Consider the following 15,595-nt stretch of genomic DNA (forward strand, 5'->3'; position numbering starts at 1 on the left):
AAATTCATAGCGCATATCTGAATTCACACGTTTTGTCAGAAATCAAAGGAAACCCACCAGTGGAGAGGTTCGTGCATCCTTTTAATGAAGGCTGCTTTGTGCAACAATAATGCCCTCTCGACATTTGCCATTAAAAGTCTTAAATAACTTTTTAACAGAAACCACGATCAAGCATATAAATATTTATTAATAACAACATAATAAAGAGTGCATATAGTAGCTCAAAGATATATATTGGTATGTACACTAAATGGTCCATATTAGGACATTTAAAGGGTAATTGACCAGTGATGGCTTTGGACCATTTTTAACATTTTCTTCTGGCAGTGTAGTATTATGCACCGTAGCAAATTGTTGGTTCAACTTAAAAATTGTAAGTAACCTGGCTGCATTAAAAATGTGACATAATTTAACTTAAAAATATTAGTTGACACACAGTTAAACCAACAAAAAAAAATTAACGTGTGGGCTGTCACATCATTTTCGTGACCGCATTACATCTCACTTCTGTTCCTTTTTAGATGAGCATAAATCATATCAGTGTAGTTTTATTTTACACATTAACATACGGATCTGTTAAGATACAGGATTGATGGTTTAGACACTCAGTCATTCGGTAAACAGGAAGATAATTCAGTGAGCTGTGCAAAACTGTGTAGCCTGTTAAGCCAGATCACTGCCCAATGATTGTAGCATCTCAGCCCTCCTCTGCAGCGCATTTACAGTATGCATCAAATAAAGTTTTATTGTGTTATTATAGGCTGGCCTGCTCATTCAATTACTATAACTCTCCCCAAGGTGTCACAAAAAAGATAAAAGCTTCAGGTATTGTCAGCAAAAAGAGAGACAAGCAAAGTGGAACATAAGTGAAGCTTTTAAGGCAAAAGTTTACCAGATAAGCAACCTCTAATGAAGACATTTGTATGTGTGACAGTTTAATGTGTGGGTATTACCCATGAAACTCCAACTTCTTGAAGCTGAATGATATTGTCCTTAAATGTCCATGATTGTTCTTTTGATTTAAAGCGTAAGTGTGTGTGTGTGTGTGTGTGTGTGTGTGTGTGTGTGTGTGTGTGTGTGTGTGTGTGTGTGTGTGTGTGTGTGTGTGTGTGTGTGTGTGTGTGTGTGTGTGTGTGTGTGTGTGTGTGTGTGTGGATACACTTATTTCCATCCGTCCTGTTGAGAAACAAGTGTGGCGTAATGATGTTGTCGTCTGTAACGAGATCCACATTGAGCTACATATTGTTTATCGTTCAGGTGCTGAGTCTCTCTTATGACTTAAGCAGAGCGCCGGCTGAATATGGCAGCAATGAGGGATATGACAGGAATGGCCATATAAAATTTCTTCTCGGCTAACAGTAAATTTTTCCGTTCTGATGTCAAGAATGCAGAGCATCTGGGAGAAGACGACAAATAAGAGAGTGCGAGCGTTAGTAGCGGCAACAGCATGCGCTTTGGGAGCACTTTATCGATTTCCAGCTATTTATCCCCTGCTTTTCCATCTTTCTCTAGCTCTTTCTTTTTTTCTTCTGCCATAGGGATACAGCACTGTAACACAAGGATTTGTTGCCACTGGAAATGCTCCCTGTTTCCAGTTACATCAGAATGAAAATTTCCACTTCGTTTTACCAAATGCAAGCGAATGGAGAGAGACCAACATGCAGGGAGAAGGAATTTCATTTTTTTTATATATATATTTTTGTCACCCCTTTTTCAGAGGATAAAGATATCTGCCGTTCTTCAGATGAATTGGGAAACATTCTGTTAACATGTTGAGAAAATCCTAAAAAGGTTTCTTTAGGCATCACTAAAGATACTAGATGTTGCAAGGATAATTTCCAAAAACACAATAAGGCCTGTAGATGCTTTTATCCAAAGCAATTTAGTTCGAACCCATGACGTTATGCACTGCTAACTAGGGTTGTGTTGATAGACGATATATCCTGTATCGACGATCGTCAGACATATCGCCAATAGTGGGCTTTCATGACGATAGTTGGCGATGGTTATTATTATCATCATCATAGTTTCACATTAACATGCATTGTGTGCTTGTCCTCGCATAAGAGGGTGTGTGGGTTTCACTTTCTTCTCGCACACACCTGGACTTAATGTGCGCGTCTTGGACTCTTGCAGGGACCTGAATGCATGCTGCATGGACTCCTGTAATGTGCATGATTCAGACTCTTTCTCACACATGAGCTCTGACATTTCCTTGTACTAGAGAGGTTGTAAGGCAGCAGAGGGTTAAAACCAGTAAGCATTTTGTTCCCGCACCCTGGCATGCAGGACATTTTAAAGCGCCTGGGCTTTTCCGCGCTATGATTAATGGCATCAGTTTTAACCCTTGTGCATCCTTGAGGACATTTTTGTCCTTTTCAGTTTTGTTTTTTGATAACTATGTCTGCGTTAATGCTAACTGCATAAAATTTGCCACAGGTGTGAATTTTTATTGGAATTTGAATATTTCACCTTCATTTCCTTTAAAAAATCTATTTTCTACTAGGTACACAAAATACTTCCTCTCAGGACCTTTTGGACAAAAATGTCCCCATTGAAACCCATTAAAACTGCAATTTTTTATCCCGGTGCCATTCAACTATAAAATGATGCAATCTTTGTTAACAGGCTTTCATTCTGTTGGCAAGGCTTCAAAATTTAAATTTTTACTATTTTTTTTACCAGATGGTGCCATTTTTTTAGGTTTGGCATATAAAGCAAATTATCGCTTTATTGTTGTTTTCTGCTTATGCATATTATAGAGCCAATTAGATATATTATGAAGCTATAATTGTGTGGGTGTGTTGGTATGGATGTCAGAGTGTGGTTTGTATGTGTGTACTGAAAATTTTATGTGTATGTGTGTGTGTACCTGGTAATTATCACGTTGTGGTGACCAATTGTCCCCACAAAGATAGGAGTACCAGTATTTTTGTGACCTTGTGGGTACATTTTGAGGTCCCCATGAGAAAACAAGCTTATAAATCAAACAGAATGATGTTTCTTGAAAATGTGAAGTAGTAGAAGGGTTTCTGTGATGGTTGAGGTTAGAGAATGGGGTAGGTAAGGGGAATAGAATATACAGTTTGTATGGTATAAAATGCATTACGTCTATGAAATGTCCCCACAAAACATGGAAACCAGAATATGTGTGTGTGTGCGCGTGTGCATATGCGTGCGTGTGTGTGTGTGTGTGTGTGTGTGTGTGTGTGCGTGTGCGTGTGTGAACAGTTTGAATGAAAAAAAATATATTGTACTGGATATCACAAGACTGCAACCGCTGCAAAGGAGGTTTCGTTCATAAAAAACAACAGTGGCATTGTGTAAACAAACCAGCATTTGAAGGGTTAAAATTCTGAAAATTAATGAATGTTTGGTCATTGTGATTAGAGCTGATGCTGGTTAAAAAAATGACATCAGTGAAAGTGGAAAAAAATATTAATCTATAATATTTTTATGACACTTTTTTGACATGGACATTTTTGTCCTGTATGGACCTGAGAGGTAACTTTTTTTTTTTAATATGATACTGCATAAAAAATATGAATGCATATAAATTAATGTTGTTGTTAATCGTTGACGTATCCAAGGCTGTAATACTCAAAGAAAAAAAATCTGCTTAGCATTTAGTAAATTGAAAATAATTAAAAAATTTCTTTTTTTCTTAAAAAAACAGCAATGGCATTGTGTAAACAAACCAGCATTTAAAGGGTTAAAATTCTGAAAATTTATGAATGTTTGGTCATTGTGATTAGAGCTGATGCTGGTTAAAAAATGGCATCAGTGAAAGTGGAAAAAAATATAAATCTATAATGTTTTTATGACACTTTTTGGACATGGACATTTTTGTCCCCTGTGAACCTATGTGTAACTTTTTTAAATTGATGCACAAGGGTTAAGAAGGTTGCGGTCATGACAGTGTTGCCCTTGCTTCTTTTTGTCATAAATGAGTCAAAAATGAACAAATAAATAAATGAGTAAACTATTGGCGCGCCCCCGATACGATCGTGTATCGGCGATCTCATAGGCTGATGATAGGACAATCTCAAAATGGGGCATATCGCCCAGCACTACTGCTAACCCAATGCTCTACCACTGACCCACACAGAGGACCACTTCCTTTTATAGGTCTCCAATTTTTAGCAAAGTCGCTTATTCTAGGTCCAAGGCAATTGTGGAGTATAATGCTAAAAGCATGTTTAAAGTCTTGAACATGCAAGTAGATCTGCTGAGATTCTGGGCAAGAGGTCTGATGTGGTGTTGTGGTTTAAGAGGACTATGAGCATGAAGATGAAGTGCCAACAAAAGCTTTTTCACAGTGTTTGTGTGTTTGTGCTCTTCATGCATTTTATAAGTTAAGATGTTGCTTCTAAAGGATGATACAAGATTGTAATCACTTCCATGGTCTGGAATTAAAGACGTGGATGCAATCAGAGATCAGACAGAAATGCTAAGTTCGTTGGAATGAATCGAATCGGAGTGTCACTAAGATGTATACGGTTACTGTATGTAGATGGCTGGTATTTATTTCTCTCATCTCTTCTATAATTTGTCAGTGCTCTGGAGAGCCTCTCTGTCTTTTTCTCTCTGTGGATGTACATGTAGTACTGTTTCTGAGTAAATCAAAGGCACAATGAATGAAAGTGCACAGCTGTTCTTGTTTTCATTTATCCATTCACATGCTCAGTTTTCACACAGACAGGCATGAAGCGTGCTTCTCTGAGTAGCACCTGAAATACCGACCCCTGAGAGGTGGTCTTGCGCACCCATGTGCGCGTCCGCATGACAGATATACTGCATCAGAGAGTCAGTATCTCAGCACCTGAAAGAGAGAAATGCTCATTTTACAGCCGCAGAGTTCACGGAGACGGGTGTGTGTGAATCTTTTTGCACTATTGACTTTTGAACCCATCCAAACAAGACATTTAAAGAAAACCATTTTACTGTTCTTTCGAATTGCGGTCTGTGCTGTAAATCTATCTGGTCCTGTTTTCCACCAGTTGGCTACTGTGTCCAGGGGACTGATGCCAGCAGGGGCGAGACTGTGAGCCAGCAGGGCATTTTTCCCATGCGGACAGCCTCTCTTGTGGCGTACGTTTGTGTGTCTCTGGGCGTATATTTGCATGTTGCTTCATGCCTGTGTGTGTCTGACTAAGAATATCGCTTGGTTCCAGAAAACCGTCTTCATCCGCAAATTCTCATGCATGCGCGTAAGCGTTTGTGCGTGTCTTTGTGTACCGTGTTGTCCAGACAGTTCAAATGACCTCGTCGCCTTCCAAACAGGCTTTGTAATTAAAGCCGGTCTCCGTGCCCGGTGCTGTTGACCCATAATGCTGTGAATTTGAGAAGCAGGGCCTTTCGTCCTCTGCCCCTCCCTGCCATCCTCCAGCACCGCCATTGATGTCTAAGGAACGCTGTTATTTTCTGGAGGCCGCTGGGAAGTGTAGGCGTGTGAAAGGGAAATGCTGTTTGGCACAACATTCTTTCACATCCCAACCGGAAAACTTGGCAGCCGATAATGGTCGGTTTACGCAGATCTTTTTATAGGCTACAGACACAAGGTTGCTTGTTGACTGTAAAACTCAGTCCGGGCCCAAAAGGTCACAAGTGTGCAGTAGCCGACATTCAAAAGTGCATTGAGGGCATCTAGTAGGGATCTGGTTATTTAGTCATACTGTCCACTTTAGTTTTGGGATTAAATATATTATAAGTAATGTTTATCTTTGTTTAAACATCACAGGACCTCCTAATAAAACTTTAGGGATTCAATTCCAGTTGTGATTCCTAGAAAAACAGGAAGCAGACAGACAAAGGGAGGAAATGAGGGTGCAGCTTGGGAGAAGTCCACTTTTTAGCCTTAGTGTGACCTAGTGAGAGACGCGTGCAGGATGTTTAATTGGTTGTTATTGTTACTGGTGTGTAAGGAAACCGTATTGCACCATTTCAGAAAATGTTTATAGGAAACAATAGAGGATCTGGCATGCAAGTGTATGTGAGAATGACTTTCGTGGTCTTATTAATGTGGGTCTGTAGTTTGTCTGTAAGCATTGGTTGTGTGTGTGTGTAATGTGTTTCCTGTGTTTCTGTCCTCTGCAGGTCTGTATGAGCTGTTGTCTGTATTGCCGTCTCAACTGCAGCCTCATGTTGAGAACGCAGATGACCGCTCCTTTCTACACGCTATGTTTGGGGAGAGGAGTCTACACTCATTGGTCAAGGTGAGTGTGTGTGACTGTGCATGCGTGTGAATTACACACTTGAACTATTCGATAGGATATGTGGTGTAACGTATTTTGTCATTAGACCTAACTATGTCTCTCTATATCTGTTGCTCTGTTGTTTGGAGACAGTGCCCATTTCTGTTGGTTGTGGAAGTCTTTTTTTAATGAATGCAAACCGTTTTAGAAAGAGAATGTATGCCATGTTCATGCTAAATGTGAATCTGTGGTAAATACCAGTTGCCATTTTTTTCCCTCTCGCTTCAGGCGTCTTTTGGAGTGCATTATACAAAGTGCACTGATCGCATAACAAACTTTTGACTTGTTCAGAATTGTTTTTATATATACTGGACATGCAGATGAATTTGTGAATCTAGATTTTAGAGCTGAGCTTGTGCTCAATAACTTCGTATAACAGTCTGCTCACAAAGGCAGTGCAGATCCGACAGGCATAGAGCCAAAGACCTCCGCTGTCTAATGTAATTAACATAGGGTTTCACACATGTCCCACTCCACCCTGTTCACCTGCCAAGCAGCCGCTCCAGAGAGCCGTACAGGAAATCTGACACAACCTGCAATTTTCACCTGGGTTAGGTACACGATTCCAAACCTATACTCCGTCGATGTGTGTGTGTGTCTGTATATGAGATGAAAAGGAGAGAGACGGGAGGAGAATGATACAGTAATTGGAAACTTTCCTTCATCTCAAGTCTAGCGGGAAGTAAATGGGTCTTTTCCAAGGTCTCGCCTTTACTTTAAAGTTTGATCTGATTTTCCACTTTAGTTTTATTACAGTCTGCATGGCTACATTTACTCTGTCAATCAATTGTGAATTAAATAAAGGGGAGAAAAAGAGTGCCGCAGGGATGATGTATTTTTGTAGGCCAACCCCGGAAGATAGCGGAACACTGGTTTTCTTGCTAAAAAGCCCATTCATCTTTCCCATAGACTTTTGGATTATATTTAAATTTGGATTTTGGATTAAAAATAAGATCTGTGCTTAACAAAAATTTATGACACTTAAACATTTTCTTCAAAAAGATAATCTTCGCACAATTTTATGGATTTTTTTTATATATATTTGCAGTAAAATATACAAACACTAGTTCAGTGTTATATATTTTGTTCAGCTGAGTACTTTTGTATTTCATTTCAGCTGAGTACAATGTCTTTCATGTTTCCAACTACTTGTAACTCGTGAGAAAATCTGCATTCAAAACAATGACACGGGGCAGTACAGTTGCCTGTCAATGGCGTCATATTCGCGTTTCCCTTTGTTACTGCCTTTACTTGATGTTGAAAACCGCATGACAACAGTGTCTTGTTACAATTCATCATGCTTTATTTTATATATTAAAAATGTTATTTTCTTGAAGACTAATGTTCATTTAATGTGTTATTGCATTTGTTTTTTTATTGCTTTATTAACACTGTTTAACTTTTCAGGTGAATTTTGGCAATGTAAATAAATACGGTTAATGTTATACTAGGGGTGTAACGGTACGCAAAAATCATGGTTAGTTGCGTACCTCAGGTTTTGAAGCCATGGATCGGTTCATTTTTGGTACAGTTAGGGAAAAAATGCAAACAGTAAACTGCAGGTTGTTTATTACTATTATTTTTTATTTATTTACTATAAACAATTTGTCTACACTTTTTTTAAACACTTTATAATAAATAAAATTGTATATAAAATAAAAAAATACTGCTGCAAAGTTTTCCACTAAATAACATACTTTTTTTACATTATTTATAACAGTAGGTAAATGATGTTTTCTTAACCTTCTCTTAAACTTTTTCTACTAAAACCTTGCACTAAACTAAAAAATTCAATTCCTGAATACATTTACGAACTATAGCCTACATTTCTGCCACCAAAATTTTTTTCCGTTTTAATTTATTTAGGATTTTTTAAGGCACAGTATTGAATTGGTTATGTACCATCTCTGTATAAAAATAATATAAATGCTTTATGTGTAACTGCATAGCAAGCAACATGATGATATACTTATTATACACTCATATTGAGATGAGTGAGTTGCATACATACCCATCTTTTATCTTTTGCACATTTCTCCTAATCTTTGCTTGTGTCGCCAATGTGACTTAAACTAACGAACCCCTCCGCAGCTGAGTAACAGCTGAGTAAGCCTGGGTTACAGCTCTTCTCTGTCCCGGCCAGATTAACTGATCGCATTGTGACAATGATATGATTGACGTGAGGTGCAGATGAAGAATCTGATCACGCACAGACGTTATTCTCACTGTCACAGAAAGCGCGGCTCATGATTGCGTAGCAACGAAAGACGTGGAACCTCTCACGCACTTTTCAAAGAACAAAACAGCGCTTTGACACGCGTTTAGAACGTGCTTTTAGATGCGACACGTAAGCGGCCCCGTAAACGTTTACATCAATAATCAAACGAATTTACAACTAAGTAAATAAAAATCTTTCTGCGGGGCGAATTATGTTATATGTTTGACAGAAGACTTGCACTGAACGCGGAGACTTCTGCCACTTTATATGTTTGTGTGGAAACGCACACAACATATCATGTTCCGCACAAAAAAGATTGCATGCGGCCATGTGCACCATGCAGAAAGCCCTGTACCGAAATGGTCCGGTACGAATACACGTACCGTTACACCCCTATGGTTATACAGAAATATGAATCAATCATTATTGCAAATGATATTGGTAAGTTCAAAATAACTTTTACTATGATTGATTTGAAAACGTAAAACTAAATCAAATTGGACATATATTTAAACATCTATGACTAACAATTTAGTTACAAACCTTACTCGGGTCTAATTTAATATAATAAAATAAAATGATGTCATCAGACGCAAAAATTATAAAACTTTATTACTTCATCCGTTAACATGATTTCTTGTTCCCGCCTGATTGATGGCCATTAACGGTGGGGTTGAAGACAACAGATCCCATCATTCCACGCTCCTTCATAGCGTCATCAAGTCATGCCATTGTTATTGTTTTGATGTGCACCCTCTAGCGGCGTGTTTTACAAATTGCACCTTTAAAGAGACAGTAAGTAGGATTTACCCCCATCTAGTGGTGAAATTGTATTTTGCATTCAAACGAATACTGCTCTCTAGCGCCTCGCTTTTCCAAAGCATGTTGCAACTACGGTAGCTGTTATGTACTCACTGATCTCCTTGTCCATTTCAGCTGGTTTTCTGAGTGAAAACGCATTGTGGAAACGCATTGGTAGGCTAGTGCTTTTTGTCCCTCTCTGCTATTATAGTTTATCAGTATTGGGAGCGACATGGAAGCCTCCTTGGACTTACCCGTTCAGTGTAAGTAAAGAGAAGAAATTCGAAGCTTACAAAGAAAAGTCAGACCATTGGCAGAGGTCATTTGACACCAGCGAGGATATATTTATGAATAAAGACATTGATTTTGATTAGTAAAACACTTAAAATCCTACTTACAGTCCCTTCAAGTCTAAATGGGTTTCCTAAAAAATACTTCAAAATTCACAAAGTTGTGTAAACGCAACAAGCTCAAGGTTAGAGGAAAAATGTATGTTTTTTTTTTAGTAAAGGAACCAGTGTCCAGCTAACTTCCGGGGTTGGCTTACAAAAATACATGATCTTTGAGGCACTCTTATGTGTGTGTAAACAGAAACAAGACAAACACAGATCCAGCACAAGTCAAGTGTTTCAGTATATTGCACCAGTGTACTCCGTGCTCCTTCTCTCATAAATGCTAAAAGATTACAGTTGTGTGTTTAACCTTGTATACTCGCACTCACACCTTTATTGTAATCCCTCTCGGCTCCTAAGCCCAGATCAGCTGGTAATGCATGTGGTTTTCACCTCTGGGCCTTTCTCTATTTGTTATTACAGATGGAAACCAGGTTGAGTATAGACAGTTGTGCCAGTCTTCCACAATGAACAGGGCATGTACTTGTGGGCCTCTGGGCAAGGGTGGGCTCTTTATCTGCAGTCCTCAGAGGAGGATCGGGTTGAGGACTCTAAAGACCTCTAATCCTACACTGAGATTTCTGGCTTGCTAAAAATGCGGTTGGCAAAATGGTACTTAGTTGGTACCTCTTACCATTTTCCACTGACTGGGTGTCTGAGTCAGGGCCATTTCTGGCCTTGTTCAGGCATTTACACCAAAAAATGGCAGTTCTGAGCTGGAACATTTTGCTTCCTTAAACCTGCTGGTCTCGATCCAGAGGCCGGGGGGCAGAATAATGTCCTCTCCATGCAAAATTTCAGAACAACTCAGTCTGAGTACACTGACGCAAAACAAATCTCCCATTAGGAGAGCTGTTTGTGCTGGAAGTGCACAATGTGTCGACAAGCAATTATTTGTTAGACACCCCATTTCTGTTTTGGTTGTGCTGCAAATCTTCTCTTACCACTTTATTTTCCGAATTATTTCAAACATTTTATTTACAAACATGTTGATGTGATGACCGTTATATATGTTTATTTAAGATTCATATCCCTGCATGCATTAATATGCTTCTAAATGATTTTAAATGTTGTTAATCTCAAATCGAAGACTCTTTACTTGCAGGCCGGTTATGTTGCATAGTCTTTTATACAGTATAATTAGCAATGCAACCATTTTTAGAAGAGTTCACATGTGTCTAAGTTTGCATATAATTGAGGAAAGACTAGCTGAGAAATTTGTAGGTACAGTAGGGTGCTAATGTCTCTACCGCTTGCTTTTTTATGAACATGGCAAGACCAAACATGGAAACACTTCCACTCTTACCCTATTAAATGCTTTCAATATATAGCCAGTCAGATTAAATCTCACATACTGCCTTATCAGATTATTGCCCAGACAGAGAGAGGGAAAGCTGGGTTTGAATTGAACTCGAGAATGTCTGCTCTTTTATTGAATGCGAGATGCTGAAAACGTTTTGTCTGAGTTCCAGATACTGGCAGTTGGCTTTACATTTTCCTACTTAACACTGAGTTACCATATTAATGTTTGTGAAGTCTCTTAAAGAGCAGCTTGTGTCTAATTCCGATACTTTATAATCCGTATTCTGCATCCAAAATAAATTCTCAAAGTAATACAAGCCTTCTGCATCCAGTGTCTGCACTAAGCTTGCTCCAGAGTCAACAAATGCATATCTCTGTGCACACACACACACACTGTGTTTTATATGTGGTGCAGACTATGCACATGTGCATATGACAGGGATATCGAATTTGGTTAGGATGGAATGCAGACATACGCAATATACATTCAATCCATAAAGTCACTGACATATTACATTAAAATCATGATTGCTGTACTAGTTCCAAATTGCACAGAAACAATGGCACGACCTTCTGCCTATCTGAGATCATTTACACATGTACGTGACCAGCACCTTTTGTCTCTGGTTGTCATCATTTTCTCTGTTGAATGAAATGTGGTGGTCTATTCACTTTGGCTTCTCTCTGTGTTGACAGTCGGGTGGCTTACATAAATATGATGAATTATTGTGTTTCATTAGTGCCACACGTGCATTAAATCTGTGCCATTCATCCAGCTTTATGAGTCGTAAAACTGGATATTAGAAACGGAGAATGCCACACATCACTGCAATGATGTTTCCCTGCATCTCTGAACTTTGTGCACAGTATGTGTGAGTTTAAACTGCAGTAAATGTAATCAAATATAAGATGTTTAACCAAAAATGCACTCATACATTTATATAGTTTGCACATTATATACAGGGGTCATAAATCTGGTTTAATTTTTAAAGGGATAGTTTACCCAAAAAGTAAAATTCTGTCATCATTTACTTGCCATGTTGTTCTAAACCTATTGTTTTTCTTTATTCTGCTAAACACAAAAGAAGATGTTTTGATCAATGATGGTAACCACACAGATGACGTCACTCACTTACTTCCATAGTAGGAAAAACAAATACTATTGAAATCAATGGATACTATCAACTGTGTTTTTGGGTAACCTTTCCCTTGAAAGTTCTGATTTTTGCAGTGCTATTTATGTCTAAAAAGGGCTTTTTACTTTGAACATTAACCAGCATGTCTGGTGTACTCGGTCAGAAAACATTGCTTTAAGAAGAGGATAAAAGGACTTTTTGTGTGTGTGTGTGTGTGTGTGTGTGTGTGTGTGTGTGTGTGTGTCCATCCTGTATGGTGGGTTTTGTGTAAACATCCCTCTCTGACAGGCATCTCATCGTCAAACCCGTCCGTCTGCAGGCCCTTCCTGTCCTACACTTTGACGATCTGTGATCAGTTTGAGTGTAAGATGATGAGGTGCAGTAGAGCTCTTGGTTATGTGCTGGTCCACGTGGACCTCGGACCGTCAGGGGTTACTCGATACAGCTACTTGGGTCACTGCGAGACAGGCGGAAGAGAAAAGGTCAATATCATTCTAACACTGCGGATGTTAGCAGCTTCCCAGAGCAGAAATACTACACCTCTAATACACACTGTTGTCATGCCTCTCGTCCTTCACCATTTCTGATTAACCAAAGGTGTGGCTTCCGACGTAACGTTTCCATATTTTTTTCTGCATTTCTGCTCTGTTAAGCTTCTAAAGGTGTCATTACTATATGCCGTAATATATTCAAAGGGTTTACCCTTCTAAGTAAGAAATGAGATGAAGGGTGTAGGTTAAAGCTGGGACAATTAATCGTGCAAATGTACATTTTCTGATTGAATTAATTTTAATTAATACGGTGAAATGCCGCCACATCCAAAACCCAGAGCGCGCTCTCATGCAGAAACTTTGCAGTTATTTTCATGATAATAGAGAATATTTTGAAGGATTGTTTGAGTGTTGCTTTTTTAAATGCACGTTATAAACGACTCGGACTCATAATGATTTTAGATTGATAAGGACTTCCTACTGATCGAAGACCCATAGTACACGCACAAGCTGCGCATAAAACACAGAATAATTGTCTTGCGATTCAGAATCGATTTCAGACAGATAGGGAAATGCGATGCATCGTCACAGCCCTAGTGTAGGGGCTCAAAAAAAACCTTTCTTGTTATGCATTTCTGTGCCCTCTTGCTAAGCCTTTTTCCAAGATGCATAAAATCAACATGCATTGACAGATCATGTGAAAGGACAGTTCACCCAAAAATTCTGCCAGTGTTTGTTTATTGTGCACCACTTACATGACTTTGTTGAAGGACTATGGTTGTTTCAGAGCTGTTTTTTTTCTCTCAAAATGTCATGTTTGGTGATATTCAAGTAGGGCTGCAACAACTAATTGATAATAATCGATTATGAGATTTATTGTCAAGTAAGTTTTTATTTATTGTTGTTGGGTTTTCATAAAAATAGTAATGAAGCACAAGCACCTGTTTTAAAATAAGGGGAATATTCCGGTTTTTATTACTGTAACAATGCATAGGCCTATATCACTTTTATATCATATTGCTTATTTATTTTGTTAATAACAAAACATGTTCATTCTCATTAAGGTCTGAAGTTGAAGATTAAAATGAGTTTATTAATCTGTGGCAAGATTTCCTCACCAGCAAATGCCTGAAGACTCATTTTGTTTATTTATATAATAATAATATTATTATTATTATTATTATTAATTATTATTATTATTATTATTATTATTATTATTATTATTATTATTATTATTATTATTATTATTATTATAACAATTATTATAATTATTATAACAATTATTATAATTATTATAACAATTATTATAATTATTATTATTATTATTATTACATTTTAAAGATGTTTTACTATTAAAAAGTTGCACAACTTTTTTATTTAAAGTTTAAAATATCAAAATCAAAAGATTATATAAGTAAAACTCTGTATAGTGTGTGGCTACACATGAATACACAAATTTTCAAATTAAGTAAATAATAGATTATGAAAATAATTGTTAGTTGCAGCCCTAGATTCAAGTAGGAGTTTCACGATTCTCCAAATCCTCGATTCGATTACATTTTCATGTACATTAACATGCACATGGCATGCTTTTCCTTGCATGGGGGTTTGTGGGCTTCCCTTTATGCGAGAGAGCTTGTATGTAGAGAGAGGATTCCTTCTTGCACGCACATGGACTTAATGCGCGCGTCTTGGACTTCTAGCATCCAAAATAAAACCAGTGTGTCATAAGCGGCTCTCTCTGTCTCACGTGCATGCGCTCTCGCATCTGTCCAAAGTCTAAACATAAACCAAAGTAGTAATCCTTACGTATTTGTTCAGTTTTATGCGTTTCATGCGAGCTGAGGCAAACTATCCCTTTTGTTTAAAATATAACCCGCTGCATCTTGGCGGCTCTCTCGCGCACGTGCAGCGAGCTGGGCTCTGTCCGAAGTAAGATCACTAGGTATTAATCCTGTTTATGATATGCATTTCAATACATCCCTCGTGTTTAAAATATAAATCGCGTTCCGCTGGACCAATGTTTTATAGGCACCTCTGAGAGGTTTATTTCCCCCCGCTTGGCAAGCCGACCGGACGTGACATTGGGGCGTGGCAGCATCGACGATCCAATTTTTTAATTCGAAGTTCGAGGTTGTGACTTAATTTCGATCGATTTCGATTTAAAATTGAAAATCGTGACACCCTTAGATTCAAGTATTGTTAAAGGGATAGTTCGGCCAAAAACGATATTAAACCCATGATTTACTCACCCCCAAGCTGTCCGAGTTGCATATGTCCATCGTTTTTCAGACAAACACATTTTCGGATATTTTAGAAAATATTTTAGATCTTTCAGTTGATTAATTGTAATGTTACGGGGTCCACCCATAGTCCACAACCTTCAAGTCCAAAAAAAGTGCGTCTTTCCTTCACAAATTAAATCCAAAAGGCTCCAGGATGATAAACAAAGGTCTTCTGAGGGTAATCCGTGCGGGTTGTTGTAGAAATATCCATATTTAAAGTTTTATTAATGTAATTAACTACCTTTCGGTAGCGCCGCCATCTTAGTCGCGTCCGCATTCAGGATGAGAGTTTACGCAGCCTACGGAGGCTACTCTGCTGCTGCTCTGTGCCCCCGCCCTCCGAATTTGTCATACGTCACTAAGAAAAGTGCGTACGCTACGCTAATACTCTCTCCTGAATACAGAGGAGTCTAAGATGGCGGCGCTACCGGAAGGTAGTTATTTACGTTAATAAAGTTTTAAATATGGATATTTCTACAACAACACCGCGCGGTTTACCCTCAGAAGACCTTTGTTTATCCTTCTGGAGCCGTTTGGATTTAATTTGTGAAGGATGGACACACTTTTTTTGGACTTGAAGGTCGTGGACTATGGGTGGACCCTGTAACATTACATTTAATCAACTGAAAGATCTAAAATATTTTCTAAAATATCCGAAAATGTGTTTCTCTAAAAAACGATGGACATATGCAACTCGGACAGCTTGGGGGTGAGTA

The 15,595-nt window shown here is 38.3% G+C and overlaps 1 protein-coding gene across 2 annotated transcripts in view; it reads left to right on the plus strand.

Annotated features, from left to right (window-relative positions):
- The window catches only part of mpp7a (MAGUK p55 scaffold protein 7a), a 155,625-nt gene that overhangs the window by 32,568 nt on the left and 107,462 nt on the right, over positions 1 to 15,595 (plus strand). For both annotated transcript variants that reach the window (XM_065242344.2, XM_065242345.2), the window contains exon 3: positions 6,097 to 6,215. In XM_065242344.2, coding sequence (XP_065098416.1) covers positions 6,097 to 6,215 — 119 coding nt within the window. The remainder of the gene's footprint in view (positions 1 to 6,096; positions 6,216 to 15,595) is intronic.

Source organism: Paramisgurnus dabryanus, chromosome 1 (assembly GCF_030506205.2).
Source record: "Paramisgurnus dabryanus chromosome 1, PD_genome_1.1, whole genome shotgun sequence".
Classification (NCBI taxonomy): domain Eukaryota; kingdom Metazoa; phylum Chordata; class Actinopteri; order Cypriniformes; family Cobitidae; genus Paramisgurnus; species Paramisgurnus dabryanus.